Raw genomic sequence first — 20,553 nt, forward strand, 5'->3', positions numbered from 1 at the left:
TTATATTTTACCAAAGTTTATATTTCTAAAATTCCTTAATACAGTACTTTTCGATATATTTTGGCTTTTTTGTTCGTTATTAGAAACAGCTAGTGGGGTTTTCCGCTTAACAACCCGCTTTCTTGATTTTATCGCAGCTAATTTTCTTTTCTGTTTATCCCTAATTATTTTTCTGCTTTTCAATGCTTCTTTTGTCTTTGTCATTCTTTCGATTTTTTTCTTTTTCTTTTCTAATGCTAATAACGCATTTTTCATGTCTCCATTCTCCATCGCTTCGTGATATCGTCGAAGGTATGGCGTGTCTAAAAAGCTACTGTTACCATGACTTTCCAATTCATCTTTCCAAGTAGGATGATAAAAAGTTATATTGTATTTTTTCGCCCATCTTGCATAAACAGCTTTTTCCGTTATAAATTTGTGTCCCCCTAGCAGTCTTACCTCACTGACGTTATAATACGAACACTCGTTTTTAAACTCAGGATCATAGTAATGGTAGGGTGTAGAATTAGTCCAGTTCTTTAAATTCCTAAATAAAAACAATAATTATTTCACACGTTAACAATCCTTCAAAATTAAACTGAATTATTTAAGAATTTTGTTTCGATATTGAAAAGACAATTAGAAACTGATGCAAACACATTTTGTTGTAAAGTTTTTAATACCCGTTTTCGGGGCTTAGGCGTATATTATGACTGGGCACAATGATAAAATAGGCCTATAAGAAGTACAGAACACAGGACGACTAACCTGCAATGGTTTTCAGGAACCAAACCATACACGTCAATTTGCTCACAAACATCTAAGGCAAATATCAAAGTCATCCATCCTGTTGACAACCACGATTTAATTTCTTTCCTTTAAAAAATAATACATTTTCCAAAATAACTAACACTTCTAAAAAGTTTCCCAAACCGATTAACTCAACACTATTTTTAGTTATTTGATTCACTGAAGTTGCATGACCTAACTTCTACAGTTGTCTGTAGTTATTAACCTAAGTCAACACTAGCACAAACTTATGTTGTCAAACTCTGAGTTTGCTCGAGTATGCAAGCTAAATTTTGCTATAGTGTAGTACACTCCTAGTTTACACTAACAAACTCGGAGTTTGCTGCTGTTTGCTAGTGTAGTCTTCTGGGTTTCTGCAGTTTGCCCACATTTATCAACTGGTCTCAACAGCAAACTTTGGGAAACTCTTCTTTGGTTTGTTTGAGTTTGCAAACAACAGTTTTTGGTCTAACTTTTGACAACTTCTGCAGTTTGCCGAAGTTTGGAAAAGTTGTGTTGCCAACTATAGGTGTTTGCTAGAGTTGAAACAAGGTTGACAGGTATTAAATGCTTTAAATTATTAATAAATTATTATTATTTAAAAAAAATGTATTGTATACCTGCTTATGCCTGTTTCTTCTTTAAATATCTGCTCAGATATGTTAATTTTGTTCTGACTGAATAAATAGAATTCAACACCTGTGTGATTCCTTGACAAGTTTCTCGCTGTGTTGAAATAATAGTTCTTATCTTCATCTATTTTATCTAAGAATAGCCACGGGATAACAATCATTTTAGGCGGCATAGATCCTCTCTCGATAACCTTAATCTTGTCTATATTTGAATGTCCTACGATTCTGGCAGTAGTTCGGCTACCAACGTCCTTTTCGAAGCCTAGGGTTGGTGCAGCGTTCATCCGGAATACACATTCTGTGCTATCGATAGCAGATCCAGCACTGCTGTTCAGTAACTGACCTGAGTTCGTTACAACTGCGCAATGTCCACAGTTAAATGACAAGGCCTACAAGAAAGGAAAAAATGTTTTCTTTTTAACAACAATAATTTAAAATAACATATATTCTTTTTTTTTTGTCTTGTGTGAGTTCATCTCACGTTTATTTAAATTCTCATTGGTGAATATATTATATACAATAAGTACATTTGTGACAATTAAAAGTAAGTTTTCAAAGTAGTTAAAATACAGGTATATTTACATAATAAAATGCTTGAATTGAGTATTATTCATGAGTTTGTATGGTGACGTGCATCCTAGGTAGGCATACAATGCATTGTTCAAGTTTCCTTTCGTTCTTATTACTTACTGCATTATTTCTTAAATTGTAATATTCTGTGTTTAGCTTTTCGATTTGGTCTGGTGTAGAAACGTTGTACGTTGGAGTTGTTGGCCTTTTATTTGCGTTTACATTTCTGTTTGGTAACGCATTAGTACTTCTTCTTGACGTCTTTTTCTCTAGAATAGCTATTCTCTTGCTGTTGGTTCTATCTTGATAGATGTAGCTTAGTACTACGATCGTATTCACTATGAGCAACATTGTAAATAACCTTTTTTCCTGGAAATAGAAGTAGAACATAATATTACATTGTTCATGTTGAATCGATTGACCGAAAATACTTGACCAACAACCAGCCGACCGACAGACCGACTGGCCGTCTTACTCGATCATCATAGACCTATTAGATCTATTATATTGTAGTCTTTATCTATAAATCCATATTCAGTAACATTTTCTACCCATTATCTATTGATAATGTTGATAAGAACATCCGGTAGAGAGACATTATAATCATTCATTTGAAAATGTTGCAATATCGCGTGATAATGATACTTAATGAGTTACTAATTCAAAATGTAGGAACGTTACTTTTTAATCGTTTTAGGCCTTTTTTCCTTTTTTGTTGCGTAAATACCACTATTATTCACATTAATATCATGATATAGTCATCTCATCAACATAAAATTATCATGATTACTTTCATTATTATCACATTTTTTTATTTTCTAATTTTTTTTATCATTACAGTTTTATCAACTTCATCAGTGGTAAGTCTATTATAGCGTTTTTAAATTGTGTACATTAACTTCATACATTCCAATAGAGAGGCATTTTAAAAAGCTATGAAAAATAAACGGTGTGGTAAAAAATGTTATCAGATGACTAAATATAGGTAATATAACTTGAATTTTACATTTCTGGTATTTTTATTCAACTTCAGAATTTTATTTTCATGCTATAGCAAAAATTATCCACCGTATATCCACCATCTTTTTTCACCTTCTAGGGAGTCACCAGACATGTTATTACATTATGCTAACTACCTAACTACTGAAAAAAGTCTTTCCTGTGTTTTTGGGCAGAATTTTGCCAAATTTTGTATTTGACCATATTAGGGGAAATTCATGATTTTTCGTCTTGATTTCTGTTACAAATATTTGATTATGTACAAGTAACCAGATATTATATTTAAAATTCATGCCTGTACCTGAGCTTTAATGTTCTTGTATTTTTCTATACTACACTTTTAAAAAGCAAATAAAGTTAACACAAAGACGATATGCCTACTGAATCCTAAAGATGGCTTTAGATCAACTAGTGTAGTCATTCAATATGAAGTTTATAGGCCTATGAAATAAAACATAAACTTGCATATCTGTACAAGAACAGCGACAACGTTTATAAAATTATTCTTTCACTTTAAAGTTCGAGGTTACCATAATTACTAACTTAAATATTTGTACCTATTTCACTAATATCGTGAATATGAAATTATGCTCATTTTCTTAGTTACCATGACTATATATCAATTTACGATTGGATCTTTTGATGAACGTGAATTTTGTTGAAACTTTAGCTAACAACTTAATATCATTTAAAATAGATTTATTTTTTTCACTAATAAACTTCAACTTACACAAAATGACAAAAACATAACAAATTCATGTTTATTGTAAATAGAATTACTGAACTTACCGAATAAAATCGTCCAACAAACGTAGCCATTTTAACCTGAGTGTCCGACCGTGTTATCCCGTAAAATAAATTCCTTTTTCTTATCAAGAGCTAGCTGCATTGTTTTGGACTTTGATCTGTTAGTTTGAGATTAGTAGAATTATTTACGCAAATTCCAGTTTGTGTATTTGTTCGATTTGTAACTTATTAAAAATAAATGTTCTTTATATATTAATTATGGTTAAGTCGGTATATCATAAATGCATTTTTAAATACATTAATGTAGAGTTATGTGGAATTGTCATAATGTCGGTAAAATCATTATGGACGAGGAAATTCCAAACAACGATACAGCTCTAAAGCTTGGTTCCCATTATAGGACGCAACGCAAGTACGTAAACGCAACGCAAGCGTGTTAACCAATGACAAGCGAATTTATAGACAGTTAGCAATCAATTCACTTGAGTTGCGTTACGTTCTTGTGTTGCGTCGCTAGTGGGAACCAAGCTTTACGTTGCGTCTACGTCCTTGCGTTGCGTCATAGTGGGAACCAAGCTTTACGGATAGGAATACAAAATGAATACACAAAGATATCAATAAACCTTCATAACATTTAGTTTTGTTGTAGATCATAATTATATGCATTTGGTATGAACTTATCTTCTAACTTTGATTCAGTAACAAGAATAATGGGCTCTTTTATTTGATAAACCATCAATATTTGTATATTGATTGATTGATCACTTTATTTCATTACTTCAAAGATTTTTGTTATGTTCTTGGCACTCTCTTACAAGAATCTCGTATTTCTTTTTTATTTCTTTTAAATTATAATTTGATAGTGTAGACAGAGCTTTATAGTAATAGTATATTAGACCTTATAGAGTTTGTACTATGGCTTGGCTTCTACAGTAAACATAAGCGCTTTGATCATATTTCAGGTAGGCCTAGTAATAGACCGCGTCCAATATTGTAAATGCTTTCATTCAATGGCATAATTTTCACATTCCTGTGTAGTAGAATCATAAGTTGTACCAATAGGGTTCTGTTTTACAGCAGCGTCTGGTGCAAAGTCCACATTACTCATATCAATATATTCAGCTTGTCCTACGTTCGACCCGCCCATATCAACATAAAATAATGACGTATGGATTTCTGATGCATGATGGTCATCAAAATGCCACCATTCAAGGTGATCGTGGCCGTCAGGAGGATCACTGACGGAAATGACGTCATCGGAAATCGGGACAGGTCCTTCGTTACGTAATCCATGACATTCCTCCTCAATTTTAGGTTCAGATCGACAATAAACGTTTCTACAAATAAAAAGTAACAACAAAGTTAGTTAGGACTAAAAATTAGGCTAATATACACCGTATCTCTTTATTACACTATAAATAAAATACTTGTTTAGGTTGTGATGATACTTAATTGTGCATAATACTGCAGAAGTTAGAACATTAGATTAAATTTAAGCACGTCAATTTACAGAATCTACAAAGTTCTCTTCCGGATTTAACACTGTGATGACAATCTGCAAAATTACAATCTTTGATCGACTTCGTCCGGATATCGATAATAGTTCCCTATATAATAAAATGTCAAGTGCCTCACCTCATTCTAAATAGTAATAGTCCTAAGACACAGACCATAATACCAATAAGAGCAAACACGACTGCTGATATAGCAACAACAACAATTGAAGTATCTATATAACAAAATAGTATTCATTCATTATTTTTAGGCCAAGGGAAGAGTGGTGGTAATACTGACAAGTTTATAATGTTAGTTTAAATCTATAAGTGTATACGCTAAATGTAAATTTAAAAAAAAAGGCCAGATTATTAATCAGTCAACAATGGAATTGGTATAGTAGTGCAATATATGCATTTTTGGATCTCGAAAAATATGATCTGTCTACACTATCACACTAATTTGAAAAAAAATGTGATGTGCATTTATGGTAGCGATATGACATCATCATGTCCGTATATAGACACATCACATTTTGTGATCACTTAAAGTGTGATAGTGGACAGAGCTTTAGTGTTGCTTGCGGTTTACAAAAGAAGAACAGTGAAAGACAAAATGCAAAAAAAAGATAAACATTAATGTATTTTTACCTGAAACAATGCTGGTATCAATGGTGCCTGGTGTCACCTCGTTAAGGTTTATAGGATGTAAAAATTCCTCCAATGGATCCATTGTATACCGTCTGATGAAGTACCGGACAAGAGGCAACTGGGCCCATACGATCAACACGCGCGCATAAAGTTATTACAAACAAAAGATCAGCATGTGTATGGACCGTTACGCTGTTAGAGACGTGCTTTTTATTGTTTTGGTTTAAACTTTGTTGTTTTATTATGAGGCATATGCAGTTTAATCAATATTATTAATTTGACATAACAATAGTTTATACGCATGGATTAAACTCAATGAACGCCACAAGAACAAAGACTTTGAAAAAAGTGAAAAATGTATGAATAATTAATGTGTGATATAAATTTAACATGCGAATGATGATCTTTTGGTTACTTTAGATATACCCAATAATACTTGATACCGCCAGCTCAATTGGTTATTTTAACGACAGCTTTGAGAACAAAATGTTTAACCTAATTTACTTTTCATAATGTTCTGGTAATTTTATTTGTTAATGCGCTTTTGCATCTGAAACAATGTTTTAATATTTCGTTTTCAGAAATAGCTTATTACTTATTCGTCCACATCGTAATAACCACAGCACCCTCTATAGTTAATAAACTTAGGAAAAATATGGCTGCGCCCTATCTGTTGTATATCTTCGTAACTTTGTTTGCCATAATTTTAGTCTTATTTACACGTTTACTCGTAGTATTGTTATCATTAGGAAAACAATCAAAATGTACCAATCATAATGGTAAAATCAAGGTATTAGTTATTGCAGGATCAGGTATGAACATAAATTGTTTTGCTAGGCTAGTCTCGGAATTATATATCTACACTACTACAGCCTGTTGCCGCGAGTTTAACGAGAGAGCAGGACGATTCGTCCCGGGACGTTTCAGTAGTGACACACATGTACCAGAGGCTATAATTAATCATTGCAATTTTAGTCAATTTTGCTAGAAAATTAACACAAACTAAACCTATACATTAAAAAAAAAATTAATATAATATTGAAAGAATAAAACTCTGCAGTTACAATAGTTAAATACATTTTATTTAAATTAATTAAAATCTTATCTTGTTGTGTGTTTGATAATCATAGGTGGGCATACATCTGAAGTTATCCGATTACTAAGTGGTCTGTCGGACAGCTATGCACCTCGGATATATGTTGTTGCCGATACAGATACGATGAGTCACGAGAAAATAAAAAAGTTTGAAGATTCAAAGAAAAACATTGAATCCTGTAGTAAATCAGTCAGTGAATCTGTAAGTATAGAGTTGAATCCAGGACAGTGTATGTACTATTGTTTTATTTCAAAAGAAATCAAGACATGAATGACAACCCAAAGTTGTCTAGGTATTGAGAGTATGTTATGTTATTGAATCTCAATTGAATAAAAACATTTATTTTATCAAAGTAAAACAAATTATGAGGACATATATAAGTTCTTTATTTAGGAAAATTACCAAGGATAACCATAAACGAATTCATTCACTATCCTTTAAAGTGGCAATCCTGTTCATAAGACAAACATATACACAAGATGCTCTACATAAACAAAGTCTTATTACAAGTCTTTGGGAGTTGTAATTTGTCATTAGAAATGACATATTATGACAGGACTTAAACCCAGGACCCTTGGATTGGTAGCCAAGCATCATAACCACCAAACCACAACTCCACGCATTTAAGATATTGCAAATTAGATTTATTTGTAATTCAAAGCTAATGTGTTTTTTTTTTCAGTATATAATACACAACATACCAAGAAGTAGAGAAGTGAGACAATCATATATAACAAGTGTGTTTTCAACTTTATATTCAACACTGTATGCATTCCCTTTGGTGTTCAAAGTAGCACCAGACTTGGTAAGGATAAACAACCTCACGTCTACACCTTTCTTGTATTAAGGGCCTTTCACACCTATTCCGGCACGGTTCCGGTTTGGCGAACTGAACGATAATGTTTCTTTTTTCTCGACGCTCAACACGGCTATGCGCCAATCGATATGCACGTAGCCATGTAAAAACGAAACATTGACGTTTGATTGGATTTACCGGTGCCGCGAAAGACCCTTTAGAGCAACTTTGTCTACTAGGATGGGTCTGGATTGGAGAGATTGTGGCCTAGAAAAAATAGAAAACTTGGATCATAATGATAAAAAGAGTTCACAACCTCAACCCCACTGGGCTAGATGATGCCCCCATCATTTGGCTTAGAGGTGGAACCAAGGGGAGGAGGAACATGCTGGCATCAATCGTATTCTTTAACAATTATAAAAAATATGTATATAAAATATAAAAGCTTATGAAACGGATACTCAGTGAAAACATAAAAATATACAAAATTTAAATAGGCATAAAATATATAAAATATAAAAAGAGAATAATAACAATCTTAATATAAAAATAAAATTATATTTGGCAAATGTTTTTGTTTTACAAATACATTTTTCCTCATACCTATTTGAGATCAATCAATTTACAATTATGTTTTACTGTTTATAATAAAAGTTGTCATTATTTATTGATTGTTTTAGATTCTTTGCAACGGACCAGGGACATGTATACCTCTATGTTTTGCTGGTTTTATCATGAGGGTTAGTACACACCATTTATAATAAAAAAAAAACCACAAATAAAAATAAAATGATATAAAACAGATGCCATCATCACCAAACAGTCAGTTGAAAAAGAGCTTTGATAAAATCGAAATGTACTCTGTTTATAAATTAGCCAGCTTGTTCAGAAAAGAAATGTTATCCATGAAAAGAAATAATTATTGACTAAATCTCTGCCTACACTATCAAACTAGTTTGAAAAAAAAAATTGTGATGTGTCCGAATATGGTAGTGATATGCCTAAATATGGTAGTGATATGACATCCATATATGGGCACATCACTTTTTTTGTCACATAAAGTTTGATAGTGTAGATAAGGCACTGTTTATCTTCCTTTTATAGATACTTGGTTTGAAGAAGGTGATACAAGTATATGTAGAGAGTATCTGTAGAGTGCAACATCTTTCCTTATCTGGTAAAATCATGTACCACTTTGCTGATCATATCATTGTTCAATGGGAATCGCTTCAGAAGATTTATCCAAAATCTAAATATCTTGGTAAAATTTGTTAAAATTTGGATCATTGCTAACTTTAGAAAAATAAAAAAATAATGAAAAGCATAACAAAACAAATCATCATGTTCAGATTAAATTTATTTGATTCAACAAGTCGTATAAATAACAACAGAAGATATTTAGGCATATCACTACCATATTCGGACACATCACAATTTTTTGTGGAGCTGTGGCTTGGTGGTTATGATGCTTGGCTACCAATCTAAGGGTCCTGGGTTCAAGTCCTGTCATATGTCAGGGTTTTTTTCTCATGACAATTTACAACTCCACTCCCAAAGACTTAATAATAAGTCTTTGTCTATGTAGAGCATCTTGTGTATATGTTTGTCTTATATGTTCTAGTGCAGTATATGGAGAGCCATCTCGATAGTGCTTTGCACTCATGGCAATCCTCAGGGTGCTGCACCGCTGTGTTGTCATGTATGTTTGCCTGAAAATTAAATAAAAAAAAAAAAAAAAAAAAAAAAAAAAAAAAAAAAACAAGATACAGAAAACAAAGAACAACAGCAGTATAACCTGTGAAAGTTAAACATTTTCCAACGGGGTCCAATTAATATCTGGGAGACAAAATTGACCAATATATCTTTAAGATATGTAACAGTACTTATAGTAGCTTTATGTCATTAGGTGTACATTACAGTCTTACTGACAGACAGGTTCAGTGGGCAGTGAAGAAAAAGATTTACCCAAAATCTGAATATCACTGCAACATTTATTACCAAAACTGAAAATATTCTCCAAAACCACATTCAAATCTTCCTTATAAGCCAAGTCAGGTTTTCTCTTTTGATACGCTAAAAAAAAGCTAAACAACTACTATTACAGAAAATGCATTTGAATATACTGTACCACCAAGCAGCTTTTGAAGTCGTGTACAACCCCCACGAAAATGGCATCATATTAAACTACGAATGAGATTGTATATCTGGGGTGAAGGCCTCCTACCCACCCACTCAGTTGAAACATGTGTACTACTGTATGCAGTTGAATGTAATGCTTGGTTGTCATTAGCGTGGTTCCCACTAGCGACGCAACGCAAGGACGTAACGCAACGCAAGTGAATTGACCAATCACAAGCGATGGCTTATTCGCTTCTGATTGCTAACTGTCTATAACTTCGCTTTTCATTGGTTAAAACGCTTGCGTTGCGTTTACGTCCTTGCGTTACGTTCTAGTGGGAACCAAGCTTCGCAACGCAAGGACGTAACGCAACGGAAGTGAGTTGACCAATCACAAGCGCTGGATTATTCAAACTGTCGCTTGTCATTGGTCAACACGCCTGCGTTGTGTTTACGTCCTTGCGTTGCGTCCTAGTGGGAACCAAGCTTGAACTGAATTTGATATCAATTATCCAATAATTATGTTTTAAAATATATATGTAAGTGTAATTGATAAATACTTTTTCCATAATATTAAATTGGATTATTATATTGAGATATATTTTTGTACATAAAACAGTACAGTATTGTGAAGATAAATAAATCGTTTAACAAATTATGTTGTATGTTTGATACTTCTTGTGATTTTATAATTTGCAAGGAAGTTTTAAAAACGTAGATGGTCGGAGAGACAAACAGCAATTGAAGGTCGTACCAGATTGAAGGTCGTAGTTTTTTAGATACTCTTGTTGTGGCATGTCAGCTAATGTTCCTCACCGATAATGTAAAACACGCGCAAAAAACGTAAGACCAAATATAATTCGCAAAGGAGACAAACGTGATAATTCATTTATTAAAATAATATAGGCCTACGTTAGACCTAGATTAAATAGATACCGTACACTACAAACAAGACAAAAGTACAAACAAGTTCGGTAGGGCCGCGCCTGCGTTGCTTTGACGCGGCGGATTCACTATGCGCCGCGATTTCCTGCGCTCGCCGCCATTTCCCGCGCCCGCACAAAGTCGAAGCCGCAATACCATGGACAAGTTTATAGTTTAGAATTAAACTGCTATCGAATAAGGACCGGCACAAGAAACTTAACAAGTTGTGGCTGTTCCAGAAGTACTCAAACCGACCCTATATTTGAATTTTTTCGAAACAAAATACAGATTATTTGCATTGAACGCTGAAAAGCGGGGAAAAAAAGAAAAAAAATCGATAAAGAAAAACAAAGGACGATACAATCTATGATAACTAAAACTTAACTTATAGGAGCCACCACCCGATCTCAGTCTCTGGACCCACTTGCGTTGATAATGAATTCATCGTATTGATTGAGGTTAGTATGCCTACATTTAGGGCATATCATTTATTTTCAAATTGCCATCCTTTAATAAGTAGCAGTACAAATGGGGATAACATGGCGACCGTTGCTATTGCCGTTGACATCATCATCATCATCATCATTATCATTGTCTCATTCTTTAGGTAGGCCGTCTATCATTACGTGTCAACATCATTAGGTCCGTTATTTTCATCATCATAATCATCACCATCGTCGTCATCATCATCATAATCATCGTCGTCATTATCATAATCATCGTCGTCGTCATCATCATCACCATGATCATCATATATTATCATAACCATCGTCGTCATCATCTTCATCGTCGTCATCATCATCATAATCATCGTCGTTATCGTCGTCGTCGTCGTCGTCATCATCATCATCATCATCATCATCATCATCATCATCATCATTATCTTCAATAATCAACATGATAATCGTATTATTCATGTTTTATTTAGGGCTGCTGCGCCATAAATGGCATGCAGGCTCCTGGAAATTTAGCCTTGCGCGGTCCTGACATGATATGCGGTGACCTTCTTTGTTCGCTTTACCATGGGTTTCCCCAACTGTTGTCATAGAATGGATTCTCTGTGATTGTAAACCAAAATGATTTATTGATTTGTAATCAGGTTTGCGCTGATGTCACGCGTCGACCACCCGCGCTTGGACAGTGAACGTGTGAGTCACTGCGCTTAATTATCATGGTTACGAACCAAGCACTCGGTACCAAACTACAATAATTTATGATACAAAATGGCCACCATTAAGTTATTTAAAACGTTAAGGATATGGTCCTTGGCTTATCGTTCCGGGTAGGCCTACAGTTTAGATTACAGATAATAATCCAACATGAGGTCAAATTACATGCCCCCCCCCCACCCCCCACCACACCATGGAGTGTCCGCAATGCCGCCTCTCCGATGCGTTTTGTTGCGGTCACATCACTTACTAATAATATTCTTGTGTAGGAATTCGTGCTATTAATTGATTTATTTATATTTTATATAATAATATGAAGGCCTACAGTGGGTTATTAATGTATGCGACATACAAATCTATACCGCTTTTGATCATGATTCATGGGCCGTGTTTGTTCGACAATGATCGGGTCAATACGCATTTCAGCATTTGTAGGCCTAATTATTATTTTGCGATGTGTAGAGCTGCTGCTTTGTTAAACAATATTCTGTAGGCACTAATTTATAACCCATTTTTTGTATTAACCACCCACGAAAAAAAACCCCAACAGGAAATGATGTGCTGTAGGCCCTACTCCATCCCAAAACGCATGTGCGCTCTACGCGAACTCGCGGGGAGTTGTTGGTTGGTCACAGCCTACATGAATTGTATATTAATAATTATGTTAGTTGAATAATATTTTTCTCAAAACAAAGTATCATGGAGGTTCGCGCTAAAGAACCAGAATTGTTTTACACTCGAACGGAGTGAGCTGTCGTGTTGCGGTATCGGAAAAATAACAATACAGTACATGGTCCATTGTTCTATCTGTGTATGATGCTTATTGTGAAGAGTTGAGACATAACATAAAACTACCATAAATTTGTAGCGGATAATCATCAAATCATTAAGAAAATAACTATAATCTGGAAGCATTATAAGCATTATCTAATTTGTAATTTGATAATGATTTAAGACAACAATATTGGGGGAGAAGTAGCTGGTGGCCTACGAAAATTTAAGCCAAAACTGAAACCATTGTAAGAACAAAAGGCCAGCGCGCATGCGTAGGTTTATATCCTTTCATTCTGAGTTTTTACATGTGAATGAATAGAGCGAGGTGTACGTGTGAGGAGTTGTGACGCGACAAAGTTATACATACATATTCAGACGGCCATAATTGTAATATATTGTTAAATTTGGAACTGAAATTTCTATAGATGTCTGAAATTAAGTATCAAGATGATATCCTGGAAACGATTGATGCTCTCCGTCGCCGCAAGGCGCGGCCAGGCATTGAGCGAATATACCACATGCTACAACGAAAAAATGGCGTAACGTTAGAAGAAGTAGAGAGTGCGCTTGAACACCTTGTTGAAGCCGAAATTGTTATAAAGGTTGAATATAAAGGTAGTACAAGCTATCGCAATGCTGCAAAGTGGCGTAAAAGTCATGTAAGTGGTAATGTTTTGAATTCTACAGACGTAACAAGAACTTTAATTGCTGCTATAAAGTCAATTGGGGAAGAAAAAGAAGGAGCGACACCAGACGGCGCTTCGTTCCCCGACATTGAAAAGTTCCTAAACGCAAAAAGCCCGCAAAGTAAATTGACCAAACGTCGGCTGACTGATGCTCTCACAAGGGAAGTGGATATTGGACGAGTTGCTTTACACGATAATAAATACAGATTAGTTGCTAGAAATATTACTGAAGCTGGTTCATTTAGGCCACAGAAACCAGCCAAACGCAAGGTAAGCGAATTCATGATATGATGACGATTATGAAGAATTCATTCATTGATTGAGACGGCGATAGATTTTTGTGGTTGACCTTGTGGTCAAAACCCAAAATGACCTACCTATTTCAATGTCCTGTATAACAAATAAGCTTAATTGTTTTATATACCAAGCGCTACCATACTTTTTTTGTTTTTAAGAACGGTACGAGACTAAAAAGTTTTTATTACTAATTAGAAATATTGTTAGTTAAATTCTATATTCATTTAGGAATCTTCCAAATAATAATATAGTACTCGTATTACAAATTATATGTGTTTGAAACACTTACCCTATTTAAAGATATCTGGTATATTAAACAATTAAATATGTTTAACTTTTAACCAGTTTCTTTCTATTTTATATTAAAAGCGGATCAAGAAAACTCATGGACCGGATTTTCATCATGAACCAATTGGTCGAATGGGCGACCCTAGATGTGATTACTGCACTCTGACAGCTAGATGTAATCGCTACGGACTGAAAGAAGATTTGTTGATATGTAAAGATTGTAATGCCAAAGGTATATAGCCATGGTCTCTCCCTCATTTACTCACAATTCACAATAACACAATATTTAATAGTATACTAAAAGAAGAGAGTGTTTGTCAGTTTGGTAACTATTTAAATGTACGGTACCACAACATTCAACAAGAATTGCGTACAACTCCGGTGGGGCATTCCCTCTATTTTAATAGTGACGCACAAAAGCGTGATCAACAATCAAAGTGACCCCCACAGGTGAGGTATAAAAGGACAAAAAACAGGATGAACCCTGTTTGTCCCCCCGGAAGCACTATAGGCATCAATTGGTTATTTTAGAAGGTTTTGTTTAATTCTTGGTTGTTAATACTTTTTTTAGCTCATTAATTACACAACTGTTTATCAATGTTCATTCCGCCGTTAAGTGTTGTTTTTCCATTGAGTACATTTTGTTAATAAAGTTTTTCAAACGTTAAGTTGGTACTCAATGAACAAGCTTGCGTTGTTTAACGTTTACCAGTTGGGTAAGAAAAAGATTTTCTGTTTTGCACAAAGGCTTCTAAATCAAATACACTAAATCTCTATCTACATTTTGATTTTGTCTATAACTTTGTTCCATCCACACAGTTCACAGCGCATCCAGTTCAATTTGTTTTGTGTGTTTGTTGATAGCAAGGTTACGTTAAATTGACAGAAATTATTGCTCTGTCTACACTATCAAACTTTATGTGACAAATGTGATGTGCCCATATATGGACATGATGATGTCATATCACTACCATATTTGGGTACGTCACTCACAATTTGTTTTTCATACAAGCTTGATAGTGTAGACAGAGCTTTACAAAAACTAAAAAGCCAGGAAACGTAGTAGCGAGTCAGTGAAGGTGACTCAACCAGTGCGCAATCTGACTAAACTAAATTGTGTATTATAGATTTTAATTTTTAAAACAAATATATTTGTTTGTAGCACTGTATACAGTAAGGGAACAATGTCACAAAATTTATTTAAAACCCTTCAAAACAGGCCCCTCTTTTATCCACCCAAAAAAGCTGTCAAGATTTTAGTAAATAGTATACAAATAATGAATGTTTATGAGTTGGATGGTAAGATTATTTCATGAGTTGAAATATGACTGCTCTATTTTTTATCAAATGAAATAAGGTAATGATGCAACTTTGTATGATGTTTAGCCATCAACGGGTCTACACATCATAAAGGCCTGTCTACACTTGAAAAAAACGAGATGTTCATCTGGATTCCTTAATCCACTAACAATTAGTTGTTGAGATAGACTATACATTGAAAAAAAAAATGTATAACATTTTTATTTTATTATTTTTCAGCGCATCCGTCATGCATGAATTATTCAACAGAGTTAGCAGAGCGATCACGACGATCACCATGGCAATGCATTGACTGCAAAACATGTACAATGTGTGATGACGCTGGTAACGCGGTATGTGCTGATTTTGACGTATTTGTGATAAATTTGCTTTTTTAGAACCAGAGTCAGTGGGGGTTTTACAGGGCTGTAGCCACTAGTACGGTTGGTAAGGTTTCAACCTGACCACATTTTCACAGAGGCCTTTGACAATCCAGTTGCTTGAACAGAGATTGTTTCCTTTTCGTGCGAAAACCGGACCACTTTATTTCTTGTGGCTGCATCACTATGATACGTCTAGTTACTACTCAATAGTTAAGAAGGCGGGATGTGGTTTGGAGTTGTTCTAGATCTAGGGGATGGGGAAGGGAGATGAGACGAAACCTTGGAATGTTGTTGGGTGGGACGACTATCTGGATCTTAAAGCACTGCACACACTACCTACCTAACTATACAACGTAGTGAGTTTTAGTAGTACCTTTTAACAGACGTAATGAAAGGTTTGATATATTATCTTAAAGGATTGTTTTATTTAATTGTAAAAAAACTAACATTTCTGATGTTTCATCTTAGGACACTCTGTTATTCTGTGATGCTTGTGATAAGGGTTATCATATGGTGTGTCATAGCCCACCAGTTCTCAAGAAACCCCTTGGTAAGCAGTGTTTAAAATCATTTAGATGGTGGTTAGCCTTGATTAGCTATATTGTTATTAGTTACTGCTATTGGATTTCATGCAGATTTTTTCATATGCAATAAGATTTTTCGTACACAAAAAAATAATACATAGTTTTGCATGCCATGTAACTCACAATCATCCAATCGGGAATATATTTAGGTGTTATATAAATTGCCTTAGTTATACATATTAGATACTAACAACTTTTGATATTTTCAAAGCATTAATGCTTTGTTCCTACTAGAGATGCAACACAAGTTAGTTGACCAATCACAAGCGATAAATTATTCAAACTGTTGCTTGTCATTGGTCAACATGCTTGCGTTGATGTCCTTGTGTAACATCCTAGGGGGAATCAAGCTTTACATTGTATATACTTTTAGTTTAGGATTGTTCCATTCTCTTTTAGGTAAATGGGTTTGTGAAGTTTGCATCCAAGACGATGATCTGATTCTTGACAGAGATTCCAGCAGTAGTGAGAGGATGGATGATGATCTTCATTCTACAGGTAGGTCATGTGACCTGCACTGTAGGTCATGTGATGCTTACATATAGAGTACACTGTAAACCTTTACGTCTAAAGCCCAGTTTACACTATCAAACTTAATTTGACAAATGTGATGTCATATCACTACCATATTTGGGCACATCACACTTTTTTTGTCAAACTAATTTGATAGTGTAGACAGCACTAAATCTATATGTCTATCTAAACTCTTAGGACACTTTGTAGGGCAACAAAACTCGTAATAAAAAAACGAAGAGTCTAGTGGAGGTCTGTCTATTATGTTATTACCAGCAACTAATAAACATCCGTGAGGCAAATATAATGTTTATTGTGTTTCAAAGATAAATATTTGTATTGTAAATTATTTGTTGTTTTTATTTACACAGATATGGATTCTGTTGCAACCTCACCAGAACCAATGCTAACAGATGACTCCATGAATCATATGCAAGATGAAAGGTAACTCATGCATTGTCGTATTTTTAATAGCATGCACGTTTAATGTGTGTGTTTATATTAAAGTCACAGATTCTGTTGATTGAATAATTTATGTCCTACTATATACAATTGTTTGTGTCAGTCTATGATCAAAGACCACACACTATTTCTCAAGCCTCCACCCCTCTAAAAAAGCGCATCCCTCTAGGCAATAGTGAGAAAAGATGATTTATTTAAATTTTAAAAAAATCTACCATTGGGAACGATATGCTAACGACAGCCTTGTAAAACTCATTAGGAGTAATCTTTTTATATATTGTTATACAGAAAATATTATACTAACTATCCTAACTTATTTTTTATTTATATAATGTATTTACTGTAATTATTTATGCCTGAAATAAAAAAATTTAAAAATTCCATTCTTTTTGTAGTACACCAAAAAAGAATGTTGATGCGATATGTGCTTGCATAGAGACGGGTGTTGAGTTTCCACTAGTTGAGATTCACCCAGAAGAATGGGATATCAACCAAGTTGTCAACTACTTCCATGAAAATGGCTTCATTGACCAAGCTCCTGCCTTTCAGGAACAGGTTTGTAGAAATTACTCCGTTGTTACATCACAGTGGAGTGGACTGTGGAGTGGGTTTGTTGGTTATGATGCTCGGCTACCAATACAAGGGTCCTGGGTTCAAGTCCTGTCATGTCAGGATTTGTTTAACTTCACTCCCAAAGACTTGTAATAAGACTTTGTTTATGTAGAGCATCTTGTGAACAGGATTGCCACCTTTAAGAAGTGAATGAATCCTTGGCAATTTGCCTAAATATATACAAAAAACAAACATCAAGCAATAATGTATAACAGAGGAATGAAAAAAGTAGTTCAGGTTTCTTTACCAAAAGCATATACAATAATACAGAGATTTTGATTTGCTACAACTTCCCATTTGCTGTAATTTGTCTTTTCCTGGACCAATGATATTGAGGAATCACGTTTCACAGTGTTGCTGCATGCACACAATGAATTAATTAATTTGACATCATTATACCCTAGTTCATGCCTATTGAAAATTGCTAGTATGTTTCCTGTTCCCAAAGAATATCTCTTTACTATACATACTACCATGTTATAGTTAGGAAGGCCACTTGACCACTTGACTACTTGACTGCACAAATCTTCAAAATGAATACCATACTTATAAGTATCTGTTTTTTTCAATTGTTTATTGAAATTGAATACAGAAAAATTGCCTACGATTGTAAACACATTGCAAAGTTCAAGAGTTGATAGTACTGTAGTTTGTTTTGTGGTTGTATGTTAGGTTTGAAAACATTAACTGTTTTTTCCTCTTCTCAGGAGATTGATGGAAAATCACTTTTGTTGTTGAAACGCAGCGATGTGCTGACTGGTCTTGCTTTGAAACTAGGCCCAGCTTTAAAAATTTATCAACACATTGCAAAGTTACAAACAGAACCAAATCTACCAGGACAGTAGAACCAAAGGAAAAGAAAAAAAGTGTTTATTGTTTTATTTAATTTTGTTCAGTGCTGTAACGGTACATGGTAAAATGAGAGTGAAAATGTAGTAAATAACGAACATGATGTTTAATGGTGCATAACGGTACGTGCATAACGGTACGTGCATAACGGTACGTGCATAACGGTACGTGCATAACGGTATAATTCTGAATATTATTTGTTTCTGCAACAATCTATTGATTTTATTTAAATTATTTTCCTCATCAAAATGAGCAGACATAAATTGAAATTGATAAATTTGTTATTCTTAGATTTATTTGAAACTAGAAAAATTGGATGAAATGGCATTATGAATGTATTCTATTATGATTTGAAACACTAATAATACAATTAAAAACGATAAAATCTCCGAAATGTTCTGTACCAATAAAGCAAGAGTATTCAAGCTGTTTAATACTATACTGTTCTACTAGTTGTTGGAAATATTTAAGTTGCTTTAGTATAAAATATTTTTATTTTAGAAAATTGTCATACTATGCAAAATTGTGAACTGAATTCTTTTATAATATCAATTATGTCCAACAAAAATTGTATATTATGTTATCGTTTCCATAGAAATGTCTTGTAAATGTAAATGTACACGCTGCAGTGTTGTAATAGCTGTCATAATAATACAACATTGTTGTAAAAGAAAGCAAGCTAAAAAAACGGTTTAAAATGTTTTCATTCACAGCAATCTTGATGGCGTTTTTTTGTGTTTTTCTCGTTTACTGTTTTGTTCAATGTAATGCCGCCAAAGGCCGATATGCAATGTATATAGTATCTTAAGTCTTACAGTAACGCCTTTAATTTAAAATGTGTTCAATGCTGTTTTGGAAAATACATTGATAATATGTTTTCCAAAGTTGAACTGATCTTTTGTATTATATTATTTAGAGTAAGACTCTAATTGGTAATTACTAGAATGAGATAAAAATAAAATTCATGACCATAAATAAGAAATTCAATGATACTCGATTATGGCTGTTTCAAACAATATTTTTCATAATCTATATGAATAGGAACATTTTTTTTCATTAATATAAAAAATATTAAATTTATTAATATTTTTATATTCAATTCACTATTTTCATTATTATTTGTAGATAAACTATTTCTGATCAGTAGCCTATAGAGGGCAGTATCCATAATATGTATAGTAGTGCAGAATACAATTTTGTCTGCGACAACTTTTGTTAAGAATTTACAGTAGTTTGAAACTAATATGTGTGGTGCACACACGTAGCAATATTTAAACTGAAGCCTACAAGAAGCAAACCCTATTTTCCACATAACTTAATGCTGCACTTTATTTCACTCAATATTATCTCAATTTAATTAAATTTCATTTTGTCTATTGGTTAAAATATGGATAGCAATTAATATTATGTTGCGATTTTTGTACATATTATAAAGTAGTTTTGTTAAGTAAGATTGAGTGTAAGATATTAAAACATGGATGCAATTTGATTTGGTTAAATAAAAGCAACACAAAGCAATGTAAATATTTTTATTTTTATGTATTATATTTTTTTAATTTCATTTTTGTTTATAATAACAAAACAGACAATCTGAATATGAGTGTATTCTGCGATAATAGATGGAATTTTGACTTAATATTAGCCCAGAATATTACTTAAAAGATAGATATTTTGGCAAATATGGCAACTTGAGCTCATAAAGTCTGTATTTTCAGAAAAAAATTGAAACGCCGACTGATGGACTAACATAAAAAGACAATAGAGACATGTCTGCCTGCCAGTAGTTCAGACGTTCAGTCTAAATACTGCCTGCCTAAAGTAGTTAGGATGTGGTAAAGTCTAA

General features: G+C 33.7%; 3 protein-coding genes across 3 annotated transcripts; 2 read left to right on the forward strand and 1 right to left on the reverse strand.

Moving 5' to 3' along the window:
• Positions 1-4,349: 4,349 nt before the first annotated feature.
• LOC140052338 (uncharacterized) lies at positions 4,350-6,019 on the reverse strand. Its single transcript, XM_072097859.1, has 3 exons — positions 5,861-6,019; positions 5,352-5,445; positions 4,350-5,053 (listed from the first exon to the last, which is right to left on the reverse strand). Exons 1-3 carry the CDS (start codon positions 5,940-5,942, stop codon positions 4,720-4,722), a joined length of 510 nt encoding a protein of 169 aa, XP_071953960.1. The 5' UTR covers positions 5,943-6,019; the 3' UTR covers positions 4,350-4,719.
• Positions 6,020-6,515: 496 nt separating this feature from the next.
• Positions 6,516-10,463, forward strand: LOC140052566 (UDP-N-acetylglucosamine transferase subunit ALG14-like). The gene is made up of 5 exons (XM_072098175.1): positions 6,516-6,672; positions 6,991-7,157; positions 7,639-7,761; positions 8,433-8,492; positions 8,857-10,463. Exons 1-5 carry the CDS (start codon positions 6,516-6,518, stop codon positions 9,025-9,027), a joined length of 678 nt encoding a protein of 225 aa, XP_071954276.1. The 3' UTR covers positions 9,028-10,463.
• Positions 10,464-13,051: 2,588 nt separating this feature from the next.
• Positions 13,052-20,234, forward strand: LOC140052255 (histone acetyltransferase KAT6B-like). The gene is made up of 8 exons (XM_072097722.1): positions 13,052-13,693; positions 14,090-14,240; positions 15,548-15,660; positions 16,159-16,240; positions 16,674-16,772; positions 17,159-17,231; positions 17,645-17,804; positions 18,569-20,234. Exons 1-8 carry the CDS (start codon positions 13,163-13,165, stop codon positions 18,704-18,706), a joined length of 1,347 nt encoding a protein of 448 aa, XP_071953823.1. The 5' UTR covers positions 13,052-13,162; the 3' UTR covers positions 18,707-20,234.
• The last annotated feature ends 319 nt before the right edge of the window (positions 20,235-20,553 follow it).

Source organism: Antedon mediterranea, chromosome 6, assembly GCF_964355755.1.
Source record: "Antedon mediterranea chromosome 6, ecAntMedi1.1, whole genome shotgun sequence".
Classification (NCBI taxonomy): domain Eukaryota; kingdom Metazoa; phylum Echinodermata; class Crinoidea; order Comatulida; family Antedonidae; genus Antedon; species Antedon mediterranea.